General features: G+C 43.5%; 1 protein-coding gene across 1 annotated transcript in view; it reads right to left on the bottom strand.

Moving 5' to 3' along the window:
* Positions 1-3500: 3500 nt before the first annotated feature.
* The window catches only part of LOC134949292 (cytochrome P450 2G1-like), an 83588-nt gene continuing 65430 nt past the window's right edge, over positions 3501-21658 (bottom strand). Inside the window, exons 7-9 of the mRNA XM_063937790.1 lie at positions 13798-13985; positions 5476-5617; positions 3501-4451 (exon numbers count right to left, since the gene is read on the bottom strand). Of these exons, the coding sequence (XP_063793860.1) occupies positions 4270-4451; positions 5476-5617; positions 13798-13985 (512 nt within the window). The 3' untranslated portion in view covers positions 3501-4269. The remainder of the gene's footprint in view (positions 4452-5475; positions 5618-13797; positions 13986-21658) is intronic.

The following is a 21658-nucleotide window of genomic DNA, read 5'->3' as shown; positions in this document are numbered from 1 at the left end:
CCCTGAGTTTTTCTTCAGGGGTGTGCCTCTTACCGAAACCAGTGATATACAACGTAGCCTGCCTTTGAATGAGCTGGCATTTGCGAGATGCTGCTGGTGCTGGTGCTGTTGGTGATGCGGATGGAAATACATCTACCTAGTGGGATGTCACAGTCATATAGTCTTTAGTTTGCCCTGTTCCACTTGTCCACATACCCATGGTTAAGCGGACATTGGGTACAATGGCATTTCTGAGGACACGAACAAAACTTTTTTTTAATGTCCATGTACAGGATGGGAATGGCTTGTCTAGAAAAGTGGAATCTAGATTGCATTTGGTACCGGGGACACAGTACATCAACCAACTGTCTAAATTCCACTGCACTAATGGCAGATATTGGATGCACGACTAACACCAGCATAGTTGTTATGGCCACAGTAATCTGCTTTGCAACTGGGTGACTGCTGTCATACTTCATTTTCCTTGTAAAGAATTGTTGAACAGTCAATTACTGTATTTGGTTAAACTAGAAGTAGTCTTCCTGGTCCCCTTCTGGGAAATCTCAACTTGTCGACGTGCACTGCTCCTCTCACCACTAGCAAAGGGCATGCAAATGATGGAAGGAGCCTCCTCTTCTGGTACAGTATGGTTAGACATGGCAACCGCAGACAAACTTGGACTCTCCTCGGGAGTTTGTGATATTTTTGAATGCAAACTTGGTTCCTGTGCCTTTACAAGTTTACTTTTTTAGCTCTTTTACAGGGAGGATGGCACACATTATCATCATAAGCAGCAGAACGACCAGTCATAAGCAAAGGCCAAAGCCTTAGCCTTTCCTTACCACTTCGTGTAGTTAATGGCATATTGCCAATTTTACATTTTTTCTTCAGATAACTTAATTTTTTTTGTCAGCTTAAAATATTGCTTCTTTGACTTTACATGCCCTGTATGCCTTAGCCGATGACATTGATGGAATTGCATTGCCGTCATGAATAGTTGTAGCAGCTTCAGCACTAGTAGTAGTAAGTGGTTCCTGATCTTTCACTTGTTTGACCTCCATTTCTGTGGTTTTGTGTGATGCGCAAATCTCTGTCAGCAAAAAATAGAACCGGTCACACAGTGAGGATATAGTAGTGGAAGTATAGTTGCGTGATGCACGACTTAGCAATATCGTACTTTATCGTTATCCCACACTTTGTGATTGACTCACAAATCTCTGTAAGCAAAAGTTAGAATCGGTCACACACTGAGGATATAGTAGTGGTAGTATAGTTGTGTAACGCATGACTTAGCAATATCTTACTTTATTGTTATCCCACACTTTGTGATTGAACACAAATCTCTGTCAGCAAAAAATAGAATTGGTCACACACTGAGGATGTATGGTATCCGGTCTACAGATCTACAAGAAAAAGGTCTACAGTCAATAGGTCGACCACTAATGGTCGACATACATTTGGTCGATAGGGTCGAAAGGCTGACAGGGTCAAAAGGTCGACAATCAAAAGGTTGACGGGGTCAAAAGGTTGACACTTTTTTTGTTATTTTTACAACTTTTGCTGCATTCACTATCCATGTCACAAACTATTACCTTTAGTAACCTTGTGGCGAGCCTGAAGAGTGGCGAGTGAAGCAAGCCTGCGAGGGGATGCATTTCATCAAACTGACTATCCATGTCACAAACTATCACAATTTGTAATCTTGTGGGGAGCGAAGTGAGCCACCACGCCCGAAGCGAGCCCGCAAGGGGATGCATTTCAACAAATTGGGGTAAAAAGGTTTAAAAACACAAAACATCCAAAATTTTAATTTTGTGTGTCAACCTTTTGACCCAGTCGACCTTTTGACCCTGTTGAACTCTTGATTGTTGACCCTGTTGACCTTTTCACTGTCGACCTTGATGACCTATTTACTGTCGACCTTTTGAACCCTGCCAATCTTTTCACTGTCAACCGTTTGACAATGTTGAACTTGACTGTTGACCTTTTGACCCTGTCAACTTTTTGACTGTCGACATTTTAACTGTTGACCTTTTGACCCTGTCGACCTTTTCACTGTCTATTGTTAGAATGTGTATCTTCTGTATCAGAACCAGATATAGTAGTGGTAGTATAGTTGTGTGACCTACGACTTAATAATATCTTACTTTATCAGTATCCCACACTTTGTGATTGACACACAAATCTCTGTCAGCAAAAAATAGAATTGGTCACACACTGAACATATAGTAGTGGTACTATAGTTGTGTAATGCATGACTTAGCAATATCTTACTTTATCGTTATCCCACACTTTGTGATTGACGCACAAAACTTTGTCAGCAAAAAAAATTGGTCACACACTAAGGACATAGTAGTGGTAGTATAGTTGTATGACGCACGACTTAGCAATATTTTACTTTATCGCTATCCCACACTTTGTGATTTATGCACAAATCTCTGTCAGCTAAAAATAGAATCGGTCACACACTGAGGTTGGATAGAGCATCCTATACACAGCCCCTTAGAGACAGAGCACACCAATACATAGCCAAAGTATCATATAGAGCACCCTATAAACAGCCTCTTACAGACAAAGAACACCTACACACTGCCACAGTATGCAGAGTATCCCTATAGTACACAGCCCCTAACAGAGCACACCAACACACAGCCACAGTATATTTATAAGCACACCTATACAGTACACAGACCCTTTACAGCACACAGCCCCTATAAAGTATAAAGCCCCACATGGCAGCCCCTTGATGTATGTGAAATAACTCATATCAGTCACACAGCGTAGCCCAAAAAGGTTACACAAGCACCAACCCTCTGATCCTAGTCTCATGCCCTCTTCCCTAACCCTAAATGTTAGCCATCTAGGCGACTCCTCCATGTTACGTCATTTTGGACGAGTTCCTCATTAGTGATTGGAGGTAATCCTTTCAAAAAATTGTCTCGTGGGGGCCAAACAAAGCAAGCACTTCAGCCACAAAATTGTCAGTCCATGACACTGAAGTGCTTGGTTTGTTAAACTGTGCATGTCCTTTTTAATAGCGATCATAGGGGGGTTCCCAAGGACAATTCCATATTGCACCATTTTTCTTTTCTGCCACTGTTGTGTGGCAATGTTTCATAGATTTGCTATAAACTGCTGTGTGTTTGTGCTGCAGCTCTTTCAGTTAGTAACCAGCCAGCTTGCTGCAGCCTTTGGTCAATATTGGTGAAAAAAATATTGTAAGCTGTGAGGTGGTCAAAATTGACTGGACATGACTGGAAATGAATGTTATTGAGGTTAATAATATTTTAGGAACAAAAACAGGCCCACATTGTGATTTTAGCTATTTTTAAGAATTTTCGTCAAAATACAGATCCAAAACAAAAATTGCGCTCCATTGCATTTGGCTCCATATATTTTATCCCCTTAATATAATTATAAAATACTAGTGTCCCACTTAATATAATGCTAAAATAATATTGTCCTGTTACTGTAACAATTTGTCTGTCATAATATATTTAAAAATAATTTTGCCCATAATATAATTGTTAATAATTTTGTAATACTTTAATCAATAAACAAAGGATTGCTCTCATAAAGATGTGGATAATTTAGTCAACCCTAATTAGGTCAACAGTCATAGGTCGACCCCATATGGCCAACATGGGAAGGTCGGCAGGGTCACAAGGTCAAAAGGGTCATTAGGTCGACAGGGTCATTAGGTGAAGATTGAAATGGTAGACAGCTGTAAGGTCCACAGGTACAAAAGGTTGACACATTAGAAGGGTCGACATGGAAATGGTTAACACTAAAAAGGTCGACACAATTTTTCTATGGTGTCATTTTGGTTTTTTAACTACATGTGACATCAATTAGTGTACTGCGTCCCCTAACATGGCTTGCTTTGCTCGCCAAGCTTCGGGCAAGGTTACTATTCCCATCGTAGTCCATGTGGATGGTAAAGGATGAAAAAGTTGAAAAAATAAAACTTGTGTCAACCGTAGATGTATCAACCACTGTCATGTCGATCATTTGAATCCGTGATCCTTTTGTTCCTGTCGAGCTTAAGCAGTGTCGACATTTTACATGTCAACCTACAGTATTGACTAAGTCGACCTAACGCATGTCAAACATATGGGGTCGACCTAACTACTGTCAAACTATTAACCCAGATACCCCCTCATAATATAGCGGTATCAAATATGTAAATGAATATAATTTCACAAACATACTAAATTCTCAACAAATAAACACTAGCACCCCAAACTACGTTTCTAAAGACACCTGACTATTCTTAAACAATATTAACATTCAGCGAGGAATAAAGGACATTTTGTATGGTTTGGGAAAATTTGCCAGTCCAGATACAATGGGTCTGATGTCCAGATCTTCCGGTGGCACAGGGGACTTCAAGTCAAAATTTTGCAGGATGGTGGTAAGGAAGAGAAATAATTCCATTCGTACCAGTGGTTCTCCGAGGCAGATTCTCTTTCCTTTGAAGCACAAATCAAGAAATGATAAAGTATCACACATAATAATGTAATGATGTACCTCAAATCTAGAAGTAAGGGATTTAAACTATGACTCCATGAATTATGAAAATACACAAGGAAAGTTTAAATAAAATATTACAAATAACTATTAAATGACAAATTGCAAATATCTGTCTATCTATCTAGTGACTGCTGACATCATTTTTGTTGCCAAATTTGATCCAGATTCATATACCATGGGACGGATGTAATGACGGCCTAGCAGGATGCTGGTCGAACTCGTACTTTTTTTAAAGAGGCAATTTTTTACAGGGCAAAACCATGATTTGTAAGTCATTTCCCTTTAAAAAACATCCGAGTTTGGCCAGCATACCGCACGGCAGCTGGACTGAGGCATCATTACATCCAGCCTCATGTCTCCAGCATTACTCACCTACTATATTGGTTATTGCTTCCCGTGTATGATCAACTTGTTTTTAACCTTCCTTTTTGCATTAACCATTGCCATTGCTCTTATATGCACATTTTGATCCTGGCTTGTGACCTGACCATTCTACTGCCCTTTGGGCTATGTGGGTCCGACCTCCACAAACACTAGACCTTGCTTGCTGATTACTATGGCATTAGGAACCCAATGAGGGGACCAAAGTCTGGACCCAGATTGCAGAGAAGCCCTAAACCACTGGTTCATAAACTTGTTCCTCAGGACCTTACACAGTTCACATTTTCCAGGACACCTAGAGGGGCACAGGTGTTTAAACAACTATCACATTTCAAAGATATAAAGGTGACCCAGAAAACATGAACTGTGTGGGGCCCTGAGGACTGAGTTTGAGAACCACAACCCTAAACTGTCCCAGATGAAAACCACTAGTTTTTTAGATTCCCAGCCCCTGCTGTTGATAGTCCAAATCCCAGCCTCTTCAAAACAGCACAGAATTTTGAGAAAGTAACTTCTGTGCATAATTTTTTGTATATGAACTGACCTGAAATCATGGCTGTCTAAATTAAATATGGTACTTACCTGCGGCTAGAGGCATGAAGGCATTATTCTTCTGAAATTCTCCCTTTTCAGTGAGAAAATTTTCAGGGTTGAATTCTGTTGGGAACTTAAAACAGGATGGATCTTGCAGCACAGATGTCAGTACTGGTAAAACATCAGTATCCTGGAAACATGAGAAAACCACTGTGAAAATGCTAAATTACCATTACCATCACTGATAGATACTTTCGTATTGATCTTCATGCTTCCTTTTTGTCAATACATTGGTTGTAAAGAAAAAGACCCTTATAGAACAATGATGACTTGCTCTCTTAGAAGCCATGATGAGAATGACAGTGAAGTGACAAACGGGATGTAGTTATGTGACCGGTGATCAGGAGACCGCCGGTCACAATACCTCCCCATACATCCCGCACCCTCACAATCCCTATGGTCGGCATAGAGTGGGAATAGAACCCATCAGCCGCCACTGAGCCTGCAGCGTGGCGAGTGCAGCGAGCCCGCAAGGGGCTTGATGCGCTTGCCCCACCCACTGGCATTCTTCTGCTGGGATCCCGGCAGAGGTATGCTGACCGGCGGTCTCCTGACCACCGTTCACGCATATCACACCCATGACAAACAACTTCTATTTATTACAGTACAATTTCCAATGGTCTGGTGTTAGAATATGGGTATCAAAATACACAGGGATTTTCTGTATCTGGCTTGGTTAGTAATGGTTTATCAGGGCTTCCCCAGAAGTGCACAGACTTATGGGATACAAATTTTCACCAGGAACTCTTGCAAGGAGGTTTGGGCTTTGCAATTATTGCCTCATAAGTCAGAGCCCTCTGTATAAGCGTTAGTCATAACCAGCAGCGATTAAAAGGAGAGAAATGGTTTGAGGTTTGAGGAATGGGGTATCAAAGGTCTGGAAGTGTATTGATAGCAGTTACGTGCGGTGGGTTGAGGCAGGTGAGGCTGAGCCTTTTCTGTCATACTAACATTTGCGCCAGATTTTTGACTGTAGAAATAAAGTATATGGAAAATAAAAAAAAATGTTAGAAAAATCTTCTTTGTATTATTCTAATCATTTTTATAGCCAAAACTTTTGAGTAATGGCAAAATTCGACACATGAAAAGTGAGTTTTTCTATTTATTTTAAACTTTTTTTTAACTTTACGAAGAAAACGACACAGAAAAAACCCTCAGGTCGACCTTTTCCCATGTCGACCTATCTCATGTCGACATAATGACATTGTTGACCTATTTCAGGTGTCGACCTAGTCACTGTTGACCAATATTGGTCGACCTAATGACTGTCGACTTAGTTACTGTCGACCCTATGATCCACACCCGGATAAATAGGAAGAGGAATCAGTAGCAATAAAAAAAAAGTAGTAATGACACTGTAGAGTGAGTATGGCCTAATATTGAATATTGTGTTCAGTTTCGTAGACCTTATCTCCAAAAGGATATAAATACATTAGAAAGTGCACAAGGAAGGGCAACTAAAATGGTGCATGACCTCACAAAACTTACCTGGAAAGGCTAAGAAATCTTAATATGTATAGCTTGGAGCAAAGAAGGAAAAGCGGGGACATAACAGAAACTTTCAAATATATCAAGGGTTTTATTACGGTAGAGGAGGCAAACATTATTCAAATGAAGAGAAGCACTAGAACATGAAGACATGCACTGAGACTGGAGGGTGGTAGGTTTAGGGGTAATTTGAAGAAAAATGACTTCACAGTAAGGGTAGTGGAGTATTTGGAATAGCCTCCCATAAGAGGTGGAAAAGGCTAATACAGAAGTGCAATTTAAAATCAGAATCAGATTTATTGGCCAGATGTATTTGCGTATACTAGGAATTTGTCTTCGGTTTGCTATACAACAGCCAAGAAGGTAACAGATAAGCAGGTGGGTGGGGGGCAAGTAAAGTCATACAGATAGGAATACCGTAGGGACACAAGTCACAAGTGAGTTACATGTACATCTAGTCAGTCAATGTTCAGGAGTTCAGCAGATGGACCGCTTGGGGAAAGAAACTTTTGAGGCTTCTGGTGGATCTGGCGGAAACATCCCTGTAATGACTGCCTGAAGGAAGCAGGTTAAACATACTGTGGCCGGGGTGTAGCTGGTCCTTTACTATCTTAGTTGCACATTTTTTAGCTCTGGACAGGTACAGGTCCTGGACTGAGGGAAGGTAGGCCCCGATGATCTTCTCTACGGTTCTGACCACCTTTTGGAGCCTGCATCTGTCCTTCGCACTGGTGGAGCCGTACCATACCAATATCGAGGTGAAAATGCTTAGGATAAGCATATGCATCCTTACAAAGAGCTAGGGTCAAATAGGGTTGAGGATACCTAAAGGTTAAAACATGGCATACTAGTGGTTCTTAGCTGCCATCAAATTCTATGTTTCTAAGTATCAGACTTTCCTTTGGAGAAAACATCCAGGAATTTGTGATATTGAGTGGCAAGTCTTTGGGAACCTGTTGAAGAACCCGTGCTGGCAGAGTCAGACAGATGACCACATATTTGGGGCCCCCATTGCCCCAATCAATCATGCTGTTATGGTGTTTAATGGGACAATGAAAAAAAAGAAGACCAGACTTTGTTTAGAGAAATGACTTCCAACTGGACTGGAGGGGTCTAATACTTGACCTTGCCATCCAAGAGAAGATAGCCATCAAGGCCACAAACTGTAACTGTTGTAACTAGCTCAACATTGGGAATATCGAAAGATTTCGCAAAATCTATTTCCAGGAAGTTATCGGCAGCACCACTATCCAAGAAAGCAGACACATTAGTAAAATGCTGCTTGAAGGAGATCTGGGAAGGAATTAAAACAGAATTGCTGGAGGAGACTAATTGTATGCCTAGATGGACATCCTCCTTACACACTAGGCTTTGTCTTTTGACAAATTAATAGGATTGTTGTGACCCTGATATCTCTTGCCCCTGCAGAAAACTAGAGATTGTCTCCTGGATTCTTTTTCAGAGGACAGTCTAAATACCCCAAGCTGCTTTGGTTCAGCAGCATCCTCCATCACTGATGGGACTGAGACATGAGGAGTATACTGTACAAGTGTGATCCCTTGTCCAACTTTCTTTTCTTCAATTTTAATTGCTAACTGAATGAGCATTTCCAAGAAATTCTATACAGGATACTTCATCAAGAAACCCGTAATTTGCCTATCAAAATTGACTGTGCAAAGCTTGGTCATTCCTTCAATGTTGACAGGCCAACGTCTGAATTCCATGCGGATCTTGTCTGCAAGATGCGGCCTTTCTTAAAGTTATGTAAATGAGCCACTGCAGAGGTGATCCAGTTGGGGTCATCATAAGGGAAACCCACTGCCTCAAAGAAGGACTCTACAAACTGCAAGGTAGCATGGTCTGGGCTTAATCCAAATGCCCACATCTGGGGGTAACTAATTCCCAATCTTCATCTCTACATCCAGAACAATATTTGACAAGCCAGGAAGGGCATCGTTAAGTGCTACTGAAATCATGCATTTTCGCCGTGGTAATAAAACCATAGCCCAGTATGTGATCCAGTTCCAGACCCTGGCATCGGAACTATAATGGAATGAAGAGGCTCTTATTACAGTATTTTGGTGAGGTATTTCAGAGAGGTTAAAGGATGATCTGGCTATACGAGATTTTCCTTCAAAGCTTGATGAGCTGATCTTGCATTGTAACAAAGTGGATCTTTGTTAAAGAGAATGTTAAGTGGAGAAGAGTAAGGGAGATCAGATGTAGGCGCTCAGTAACAGCCAGAAGATTACGGATTCATGCGCCGATGATCTTCTGCAGACAGGTCTGGAGGTTAAGTGGATGCAGCACTGGGTGCATAAAGCAGGATTCCAGGATTGCCTTGCATGGCACAAGTGTATGTGCAGAGTGTGGTTAAGGGTGCACTGCTTGCATTCCACATGGTGCAATTAGCATCAGACCAGCAGGATGGATGTCGCCATCTTGTCCTGCATCAGGTGATATGATTCTGACTTATCCTGTCCTGTATGGTGCTCAGCTGACACTTCCGGCCAATCCAGAACAACCCTTGCGTATAAAGCTCTGGGTTTGTAAGGCAAAGGTTGTCAGCACCATAAGTCACACAGCTCTACGTGTGAGCATTGTCTCTGTGCTCTCTAGTAATTCTATCCGGCTCCTGGGGATCCTGATCCTGGTATAAGTTCTCCCTAAGTATCTTACAATGTATTCTCTACCATCGGTGCAAGTGCAATATCTTCTACAATCAGTGTAAGTCTGATATTATCTACCATCGGTGACTCTTAAATCACTCATTTCTAGTGCTAACCCAGGTGACCCAGACAGGAGGTCGTGATCAGCCCATCTGGTGCAACTAAGCCCAAATTCCACGCTCCTGTCTTGGGTCTTAGTCAACTAAAGTACCTAGCGTTAGTTTATGTACCCCATTTACTATTTCTCTATAGTAGCTAGCACTTCAGTATCTGATGTGAAGGAACTATATAAAGCCTCCTAACTTCACGCCACTCTTAAACCCAGCACCACACAGCCCTACCACAAGGAACGAGATACATCCACATCAAATCCTGACACCCAATGGTCTAATAACCCATCATGCCTTGCCTCTTAAGCTTCGAGTGAGAGCTCTACATCTTGAAAAAATATAATTTTTAAATATACTTAAAGCTTTTCATGCCATTGTTTTAGGGTTCCCTTGGCTACAGAAGCACGTCCCGCAAACGATGGGTCTTTAATGCAAATTACCTCCTGGGACAATCTTGTTTCAAGTAGTGTTTAAACAAGTAATTCCTCTACGAGACTCTGAAACCTCCAAAACCATCAAGATACCAACACCTTACTTACAGTTTGCTGATGTCTTCAGTAAGCAGGGAGCGAATATATTTCCCCCACATCAGGCGTGAGAATGTCTCACCATTTTAGTGCCTGATAAAACGTCACCTTGTGGCAGGATATATATACATATATATAACCGAGGCCATGTCAGAATATATTATGACCTTCTGCCTAAGTACTGCTCCCATCATTTTCCAGGACTTTGTGAATGAAACTTTCGTGACTTACTGTACAAGTCAGTTGTGGCACATCTTGACAATATTTTCTGTCAAGACTTGAGGGCATATGTAATAGGTTCAGAGTTTGCTAGAGGTTTGAGATGCCAGCTGATCATGTTTTCAGAAAAGCAGCAATCATTTACAAGGTAAAACCATTGCTGCTTTTAAAAAAAATGAACGAGATTGGTCTGCATCCCGCACCTCCGGCAAATTCAGACTTTATTACATATGCCCCATGGACTCTTATCAACAGCAGGTTAAAGAGGTCCTTTAGAAGCTGCAAGCAGCTTCTTTTTGCACAGCAGGCGATCAGGTACTAACTGCACATGCGTATGTGCGTCGGACAGCTACAATGGCCATCGGTGGTCAGCGACGGGATGGTGCAAAAAATACGTTTGTATGGGCGTTCGCAAGGTGATTGACAGGAGGAAGCCATTTGTGAGCGTTAACTTTTATTGGTAGTGTCCGGAAAAATGCAGGCGTGCCCAAGCGTTTTCAAGGAGGGTGTCTGACATCAGCTCTGGCTCCGACCAGCCCTTTGTGATTGCACTGTAGCAGTAAGTCCTGGGCTGCGCAGAGACTGCACAAAGTGGTTTTCAGCAGCTCGGCATACACATAGGGTCACACACTTGTACGGCAAATTTACACTCCACCTGGAGGCGGCTATCTGAACGCAGGACAGAAAAGTTAGCAGCTCAGCGATCAGGTCTGAATCAGCCCCTAAGTCGGAGTTGGGATCCAAGACAAAAAAGTAGTAACTTTACCTTTTAGCAAAATCATGTTGGACTGCAGGTGGGGTAGATTTAAAATGCACAGAGCAATTTAAATTTGGAACGGGTGTGTCTGAACTCAAATCTAAATTGCAATGTAGAAATAAAGCTGCCCAGTACCCTTGTCTACATGTAAAGGCTGCCAAAATGTACCTTGCATCCAAAAAAGGAATGTTTTTGCACCCCTTATATTGCAACATTGTTTGTCCAAAAGTTACTCATTTTTTGCTTTGCTTCCAAAATAGGGGTGTATTCAATACCTGTCAGATCCTTTTCGTAGGTCAGTATTCAATGCCGGGCCAAATCCGGATTGACATTGGTGGTCATTCCGAGTTGATCGCAGCCAGCAACTTTTTGCTGCTGCTGCTTCGATCAACTAGTACACGCCTACGGGGAGAGTGTATTTTAGCTTAGCAGGGCTGCGATCGCTTGTGCAGTACTGCTAAGCTAAAAAAAAATTCAAGCAGATGTAGACCAGCCCTGGACATACTTACCCTGTGCAATGGATTCAGCGATGATGGGCCCAGCTTTGACGTCACTCCTCCGCCCCCCGTTCTGCTGGACACGCCTGCGTTACACTCACCACTTCCCGAAAACGGCTCCAAACGGTCCGGATCCGCCCTGTCATGCCTCCTTCCTGTCAATCTTCTTTGCGGTCCGCTCTGCAACTGCTTCCTTCTCAAGACGTGACGTAACCCGGCAACCCCTGTCGCCGGGCAACGTTGCACATGCGCACTGCGCCCGCTGCACTTGCACATTCTGCACCCATTCACACCGCAGCGATAAACCGCTGCATGCGAACGGGTCGGAATGACCCCCATTGTCAAAAATGGGGCTAAAACCTGTCGGGTTTGGCCGCACATTTCTGACAGCAAATGTGGATTCCGACTATCTACGTGGTCTCCGACAAGTCGGGAACTCATGACTTGTTGGAAAAAAACAGCCACCATTAAAAAGGTCGGAACCCCTTCCGACCTAAACCTGTCGGAAACTGCAGTCTTTCCGACAAGACGGCAGTATCCAACAAGGGGCCTAATTCAGAGTTGATCGCAGCAGCAAATTTGTTAGCAGTTGGGCAAAACCATGGCCCTCATTCTGAGTTGTTCGCTCGTTAGTGGTTTTCGCAACGGAGCGATTTGTCGCAAACTGCGCATGCGCAATGTTCGCAGTGCGTCTGCGCCAAGTAAATTTGCCAAAAAGTTAGGTATTTTACTCATGGCTTAATGAAGAAATTTCTTCGTTCTGGTGATCGGAGTGTGATTGACAGGAAGTGGGTGTTTCTAGGCGGAAACAGGCCATTTTATGGGTGTGTGCGGAAAAACGCTGCCGTTTCTGGGAAAAACGCGGAAGTGTCTGGAGAAACGGGGGAGTGTCTGGGCGAACGCTGGGTGTGTTTGTGACGTCAAACCAAGAAACGAAACTGACTGAACTGATCGTAGTGGCAGAGCAAGTCCCGAGCTACTCAGAAACTGCAAAGAAATTTCTATTCGCAATTATGCAAATCTTTCGTTCGCAATTCTGCAAAGCTAAGATTCACTCCCAGTAGGCGGCGGCTTAGCGTGTGCAAAGCTGCTAAAAGCAGCTAGCGAGGGAACAACTCGGAATGAGGGCCCATGTGCACTGCAGGGGGGGGGGGAGAAATAACATGTGCAGAGAGAGTTAGATTTGGGTACGATGTGTTCAAACTGAAATCTAAATTGCAGTGTAAAAATAAAGCAGCCAGTATTTACCCTGCACAGAAACAAAATAACCCACACAGATCTAACTCTCTCTGCAAATGTTATATCTGCCTCCCCTGCAGTGCACATGGATTTGGCCAACTGCTAAAAAATTTGCTGCTGCGATCAACTCTGAATTACCCCCAATAACTGAATACACCCCATAGAATCAGTCCCAGAAATTGAAGAAAGCATAGCTGAAATGCCATACAGTACATAATCCTGAATGAATCCTCCAGAATGTTGGCAGATGAAGCTTGGTCATTGGACAGAAATATATATATTTTACAATTTTAAATGCATTCCCACCCATATTGTAGTTTTTGATGTTCAGAATTGTTAGTGGAATTTTAACCAAAAGGTAAAGACAGCTTTTCCCAAAATTGTGTAATTAAATTAACAAAGGACAATCCCTAAATTTACTCAACTCAGCACCTACAGAAGACTAATATACAGCATATACATGTACTATGTTAAATACTGTACTATGATAATTGTAGCATTGTATGTATTATGTAAATAGTAGAAACTGTGGACCTCATTCAGGCTCAGTAGCAGATTCTGCCAAATAGTAGCTGTCTGGACCACTCCACCAAAACGCCACTTTGACGCCCCCTCCTCTCCCCAACAGCCGCTGCTGTCAATCATAGTGGGATCACATCCTTCCAGGATGTGGTAGCACTGTGAAGGTGCTGTGGACGCTGCGGATGCGTAAATGGCTGGAGCACGGTCGCCTGCGGTAGTTACAATTTTTACAACTGTTACTGAATGTCCATACAATTACATGCACATAGAAATACTATATACCTTTGGTAGTGTGTATCCTTTAAGTTTAACCTCTTTAAGTGTTTTACGTAGTACACCCAATGGAATCAGGTTTGTGAATCTTTGCATTTCATGGATCATTGCTTCTGTGTAAGGCAGGTTGATTCTGTCTTGCATAGTTGGGCTGCGATTTCGACCAATGGTATTGTCAATTTCCACATGTACCTTGGCTTGAGAACAGGAAGAAAATGAACACAAATCAGGATAATAGTAAAAAAATGTATCAGTGAGACAGATATAAAATTTGCACATTTTGTTAATAAACCGAATGACAACAAAAAATTCTAATAACTCATTTTTGTGCCATTGTTTTAAAATTAGAGATCTGCAGACACTCCTGAGTTTTACATTTTGTATTAAAACCATTTTTAAGTTTTTGTTTTGGCAAATCACATTTGTATTGATGCTGGTTTTAGGTTTCATTAAAAATGGTTAAAAAAATATATATTTGTAACAGCTTTTGTCCTATAATCGAATTTCTAAACAAAAAGTTGGAACACACTAGGCGATATGTCACCTGATCCGGCAGACCGGACCAACATACTGTATTGTTTACATCGGTCAGTGTGTATGCACTATTGCTCGCTCCTGCATCTTTTTAATGGTCAACATGAAGATATCATCAGAGACACCATGGTCCTGGATATGGACACTCAGGGCCGTAACTAGGTGTGTGCCAATGGTGCCTTGCCCATAGCGCATATGCACTGTGGGCACACCATCTAGCTGCAACACCTGCATGGCCGCTTTCACACACACTGCTGCCACCTCCCGCAGCTGCAGCACAATGCACCAGGGCCCATAGCTGGCGGCATTAAAATGAGTCACAAGGACACTTTATATGCCACCTGAACCTGCTCCGCGGGCCACCATTAAGTATATACATAGCGGCTCAGTGCTGCTGTCAGTGCAGCGATGGTTAAGCTGGAGGGAAAGGATTGGTCACAACCCCCTCTCCTCCTAGGTCCTCCCCCACCTCTCATTGCTCCAACCACGGCTCTCTAGGTACTCTCTGTCAGGCTGTCCTTACCGCTGGCACCAGGGCTCTCGAGATTGGAGGACCGTCTCGAGCACCAGGGCGGTATCGTACTCTCTCCAGTGGCAGATGTTATCAATGGAAGCGGCGTACTACAGCTTTACCTCCCAGCTCTCAAGACCTTTAAGTGTAAGTGTGACTGTGACTACACTGCGTACATACTTAGGTGTACGCAGGGCAGCCTTTGGCTCCCTTGCATACACCCAGGTATGTTATCAGGAGGTTGGAGCCTGTGTGCAAGTTCAACACAGGTGAGACTAATGTGGCATATTGTGGGAACTGTGTGCCATAATAATGGGGCAGTGTGTGGCAAATTATTTTGGCTCTGTGACTGTGTGGCATAAAAGTGGGATACTAAAACATAATATTGAGACACAGGAGGACTCTGCTGCTGTACTGTGTAAAAATTGGGACTTTACCTGCCTAATTTGTAAAAAAAAGGGGTACTCTGCCTGCCATAATGTGTAAAAAGGGGACTCTGCCTGCCATAATGTGTAAAAAGGGGGACTCTGCCTGCCATAATGTTTAAAAGGGGGGACTCTGCCTGCCGTAATGTGTAAAAAGGGGGACTCTGCCTGCCATAATGTGTAAAAAGGGGACTCTGCCTGCTGTAATGTTTAAAAAGGGAGACTCTACTTGCCGTAATGTGTAAAAAGGAGATCTACCTGCCTAATGTGTAATAGGGGACTCCACCTGCTGTACTGTGTAAAAGGGGACTCTGCCTGCCATACTGTGTAATAGGGAACTCTGCCTGCCACACTGTGTAAAAGGGGACTCTGCCTGCCGTACTGTGTCAAAGGGAGCTCTGCCAGCCATACTGTGTAAAGGGAGCTCTGACTGCCGTATTGTGTAAAAGGAAGGTCTGTGGCCATGCACCTTCCCCATGAAGCCACTGGACCTGTTTTGTATAAGTGTATGTGTGTGTGTGTGTGTGTGTGTGTGTGTGTGTGTGGGGGGGGTGTCGCAGATACAGTTTCTTGCACACACCGCTAAAATATCTAGTTACGGCACTGTCGCCACTGAACAATATAGAGCTTGATCGTGCCCTTTATCATTCATGGGCATGCATGCCCAATGGAGGGGGGACAGTTGAGTAGCTCCGGTTATGTTTGGCACCCACAAAACAATTGATTTCCCCCCCTTTGAATCTGTGCAGTAACCCCAAACTTCCAAATGCAGTCCTTTTCTCTATTACATTGAATCAACTTGAGGCACCATTTTGAGTGTGTCTATAAAAGCATCCCAGTGCTTGTATAACTTCTCCTTGACCTTGTAAGGTCATGTGGGAAGAAAATGTAATAGGGTGTTATAATCTTAAGGAAAACATAAGCTTATTATTTAAGAATTAAAGGAAACTTTCCCTGGGTAAAATAAAGTGATTTATCTACCGCAGATCAGAATGATAAATCGTCTAGTGCGTAACCTCAATCACACATGCATGTGCATCATCAGCGGGACTGTTCCTTCTGCTGTACATTAGATGTTACAGTGCCACTGACATCGGAATACAGCTGAATGCGGGACGGAAGGATATATTGCACGGTGGTATACTGGATCCTGCGCTGTATACGGTCACCCAATTTATCCTTCCATCAGGCATTGGGAAAGGCTGGGATACACATCGTTCTGATATGTACCTAGCCTTAATAATGAATGTGGTGATTTTGTTAAAACTATAAATACTCTTTGCTGACACTTCCTATAGAGGTGAAACACATCACGTCTGTCATCAATTACTGTTTCCAGGTCTCTACACAGTAGCGGATCTTACTACAGGCAAGCAGGACTTTTGCCCGGGGCGCTGCCTTCCGGAGAGCGCCGGCATCATCGCGCACCGCACTGCATTGTGGGACTGGCACAGACGCTAGGGGTCATAATTGACCTCTAGTGTCTATGCTGTGCTATGGGAGAGACTTCATGACGTCTCTCCCATAGATCCGCGGAGAGGAGCGGCGCCGGCAGAGGTCTGCAGCGGTCGGGTATCAGGAGCAGGGATAGTAAGTATTAATTAATTAATTTATTTTTTCAGCGGCGCTACTCTACAGGGGGCACAAATGGGGGCGTTACTGACCACGCCCCCGTAGGAAGCCACACCCGTATCTTTTGCCCGGGGCTCCACAAGGGCTAGAACCGGCCCTGTCTCTACACTGTGCTAAAGAATCAGCTGGTAGCACACTGCCATCTGCTTGGACTTCAGCTGCCATGCCGAGACTGCTCTGTTCCATACAGCAGCACAACCACAGACAGGAAATTGCTTGGAATTGCACATTGTAGAAATCCTCACTAAGGTACACCTGTTTTCTAGCCAGACACAATACTATCTATATAGGATACCTAACCATTAATGCTGTTTGGATTACTAGAATTAGTATGCAGTTTTGGGTAGCATTCATTTTGCACATAAGCAGAGATAAGAGTATTCCAAAGTACATTATTTCAAACAAGTTTCTAATATATTATATTTGATTTTTCTGTGCATTGCTGTGACAACCATATCACTAGCACAATTTTTATCTACTGTATGGTCGTGATGCATTGTGCAAATATTGGTAGTTATTGACATTTTAATATATTTACAGGTGTCTTGATTCATTTATCTGCCATGCCAACACTAATGTACTTAATGTTTTTTTTTTTACTAGTACAGTGCCTTATATTTATTTGAATTGTAAAATAATTAATCAGTCATCACATACGTCACCAAAAGTGGCAAGGAAAGGCTCCGACAATGGCCACTTTCTTGTTGGTAGTGGTCCTTTTACTTCTGGTAGTGGTCCTGCTACTTTTATACAGTACTAGCTTTTTACCCACGTGGAAATCTTAACGCAATAAGACTATTTTCATTGTGCCCATCTTCAAGTTTAAGTTCACTACCCAACCCTAAAAGAATTAGCGTGAGGATACATAGCCTATATGTTAACGGACAGTCTAAGGAACATATCAATTTTAAAAAGGCGATCAGCTTAACGACCCCGAAAATTTTGGATTTGACACTAATGTTGGTAATTTTGGAAATTTTATTTTTCTCCCCTTCTCACCCCCCATGCTGATGGGGGCTGAACTTGGACCCCGATTTACATGTCACCCCCGTCCCACCCCCACCCCTAGGGGTGATAGGGGTGTCTTACCCCAACAGTATTTTTTGTTCCAGATTGTAAACCAAATGTGTACCAAGTGTGGTGTAAATTGCACCAGGCATTCCGGAGTTATGCTGGAACATACATACACACATACATCCATTATATATATATATATATATATATATATATATATATCTATATATCATACTTGCCTACTCTCCCGGAATGGCCAGGAGGCTCCCAAAAATCAGGTGTCCCACCCGGCCCCCCCGGAAGGGTAGGCAAGCCTCCCTTTTTCTCTGTCAGGCCTTCCACTCCCCCCCCCCCCTCTGCCACTCACAGCAGAGAACAAGTTTAAGTCTGAGGGGATCCGATGACGCGATTCATGCCGAATCATGTCATCGTAGCTCCGCCACCCACTATACAGTGCCTAGTTTCTCGGCACTGTACAATGGGAGGGCAGAGCCACAATGACGCGTCGTGATGTCACGTCCCACCGGACTGCCCACTTCCCCGTCGTCACGGTCGTCGGACAGCCCATCATGCTGCCGGCCACGACCCCATGCACCTACAACGCTGCCTCTTCCCAGAGGAGGGGGCAGCAAGGTGGGCAAGTATGATATATATATATAAATATACACAATATATCTATATCTATCAAGCTGTATTCCGGCACTCACCCCTGCATGTGTCTTATGATATATTAGCTCCAGTGCCCTCAGTTTCACACTGCTAGATGGCAGTGTTATTTACACAAAATCACCCTGCTGCGGCACTCAGGAAAGAAAAACAATGAAGCAGGTCTCCTGGTCAACGTTTCAATGTTTTCACATTTTTGTCAGGACAAAGAACAATAAATAACTCACCAGCTTTAAAGTGTTCCCCCTCACCATTTTCGCGCTGTTTCCCACAGGTCCCGCCAGTGGGAGCGCCTCCCAATGACATCACCAGAGTGCACCCATCACCATATTAACATTTTGCAGCTTCAATAATGAACAATAAAGCTATTAATAAAGTTATTACAAAAAGACAAAAAAAACCCCGCTGTCTACATGGAATGAAATCCTATTCACAGCATTGTATAGTTATCTTATATTAAAAGTAATAATACTCAGAGAGCTTCATCATTAAACCACTGTTCATTTTTTAAAATTTTTAATCTTTAATCGGTATGCATTAAAATTGTGATCTCAAGGAATTGGTGAAATATTAAAATATAGTGTGAGTAAGAAAAACAGAATGTGATAATAAAAACTACTAATATCCGAATGGTGATCCCTCAAAGTATCTATTGAAATAAAGGCTATATTGCCTATAATAAAGTATCAGTGTCTTCTCTTAGTATTGTCCTATAATTTCCTATTATACATATAACAAGCCAGCAGTGTTGTTGTATACCCTTTTGCTACAATTGAATGCAAGCTTTTAAATTGTAGCTATTTGTCTGTTCTTAGAGAATGTAGCAAGTTGTATATTCTCAGCTTAATTCCAGGGATGTGTCACTGTTAGCCCTTTATACAGGGGAAATAATACCTCCACTGGTTATCTTGGGCTAATATCACATTTGCACAAATGCTCTTATATAATATAACTGCTTGGTATTAGTTCTCTTCTTACAATGTGTTGCCCAATTATTGACACATCATCTTTTGAGTGTTAATTCACAAAATAATTTTTATTCCACCTTATTTAGTATATTCTGTTTGGAACTTTAAGCAATCTGCCAGTTTGTATATAGTCTCATCATAATTCCATCCCATCAATAATATTTCAGGCAATCATATTTAATACTGCTATTTCATTATTTTCTCCCAGTATCAGTAATGTTTTATTATTTGATCATATTGCTTATTATCAACTTGTGTCTTAGGGGTCTATTCATGTAGAAAATGAAATCAGAATTGCTACTTATCACTATACATCGCATCGCTTCGATGCGATGTATAGCCGTGATAAGTAGCAATTCATGTATACTTACCCTTCCGTCGATGCGCTGCGGTGTCTGGGGCTTCCGCGGTGACGTCTTCTCCGGCGGTCCCTACCTGCGATGCGCGGAGTCCAGCGACGATCCCTTTGCGCATGCGCAGCTCAGTGACCTCCCGGCAGGCCGCAGTGGTTGCTGGGAGGTCGGGGGGCGGAGCCAGCACGAGGTGTCGAGCAGCGATCAGGGAAGCATTGAGCTTCCCTGATGTCTCCGCACCGCAGTTCAGGTTACGCCGTCCTCAGATGGCGAACCTGAACTCCATGGAGAAGCGGAAAGCAGAGCTTTCCGCACCTTCATGAATCGCACTCACCATACAAAGGTATGGTGATGCGATTCAGGCACAGAGCGGGGGTACCGCTGGAGAAGTCAGAGACTTCTCCACGGTAACCAGCTCTGTGAATTGCGGTAAGCAGAGAAAAGCCCTGTTTACCGCAAAACAGGGCTTTTCTCTGCTTCGTGAATAGACCCCTTAATGTTTTAAGATCACAGCACCATGTGGCTTTCGATGCTGTGATCACTATGCAGGAGAGCACTGAATGATCACCGCCTGTCTAATTGCCGCTGGCCGCTCTGAGCTCAGCGTGTATGTGGGCTGACGCTGGGGCTCCCTGCTCTCTCTCTCTCCGTCTGGCAGTCCTGCACGTCAGGCTGCTACTGACAACGGAGATCGTGAGGGGGAGCGGTGCTAGTAGCTGTGCTGCCTGTATTACGTGGGAGGACAATAAACTAAAGACACATAATTAACATTCTTTCAACTTTGAGTTATTTCCACCATTCGGAAGCAGCCCACGGCCGTTCCACCTTAGGCTTCCTCAGGGCACTCAAAGTTGAAAGAATGTTAATTATGTGTCTTTAGTTTATTGTCCTCCCACGTAATACAGGCAGCACAGCTACTAGCACCGCTCCCCCTCACGATCTCCGTTGTCAGTAGCAGCCTGACGTGCAGGACTGCCAGACGGAGAGAGGAGAGAGCGAGAGCAGGGAGCCCCAGCGTCAGCCCACATACACGCTGAGCTCAGAGCGGCCAGCGGTAATTAGACAGGCGGTGATCATTCAGTGCTCTCCTGCATAGTGATCACAGCATCGAAAGCCACATGGTGCTGTGATCTTAAAACATTTGGGGGTCTATTCATGTAGAAAACGAAAACATAATTGCTACTTATCACTATACATCGCATCGCTTCGATGCGATGTATAGCTGTGATAAGTAGCAATTCATGTATACTTACCCTTCCGACGATGCGCTGCGGTGTCTGGGGCTCCTGCGGTGAGGTCATCTCCAGCGGTCCTTCCCAGCGATGCGTGGGGTCCAGCGGCGGGTCCCTTTGCGCATGCGCAGGGTGTTAACCTCCCGGCAGGCCGCAGTGGTTGCTGGGAGGTCGGGGGGCGGAGCCAGCGCGAGGTGCAGAGCAGCGATCAGGGAAGCATTGAGCTTCCCTGATGTCTCCGCACCACAGTTCAGGTTACGCCGTCCTCAGATGGCGAACCTGAACTCCATGGAGAAGCGGAAAGCAGAGCTTTCCGCACCTTCATGAATCGCACTCACCATACAAAGTTATGGTGATGCGATTCAGCCACAGAGCGGGGGTGCCGCCGGAGAAGTCAGAGACTTCTCCACGGTAACCCGCTCTGTGTATTGCGGTAAGCAGAGAAAAGCCCTGTTTAACGCAAAACAGGGCTTTTCTCTGCTGCATGAATAGACCCCTTAGACACAAGTTGATAATAAGCAATATGATCAAATAA

This window comes from Pseudophryne corroboree, chromosome 8 (assembly GCF_028390025.1).
Source record: "Pseudophryne corroboree isolate aPseCor3 chromosome 8, aPseCor3.hap2, whole genome shotgun sequence".
NCBI classification, from domain to species: Eukaryota; Metazoa; Chordata; class Amphibia; order Anura; family Myobatrachidae; genus Pseudophryne; species Pseudophryne corroboree.
Note: the sequence above shows the minus strand (reverse complement) of the source record. Positions and strands in the feature narration are given on the sequence as shown.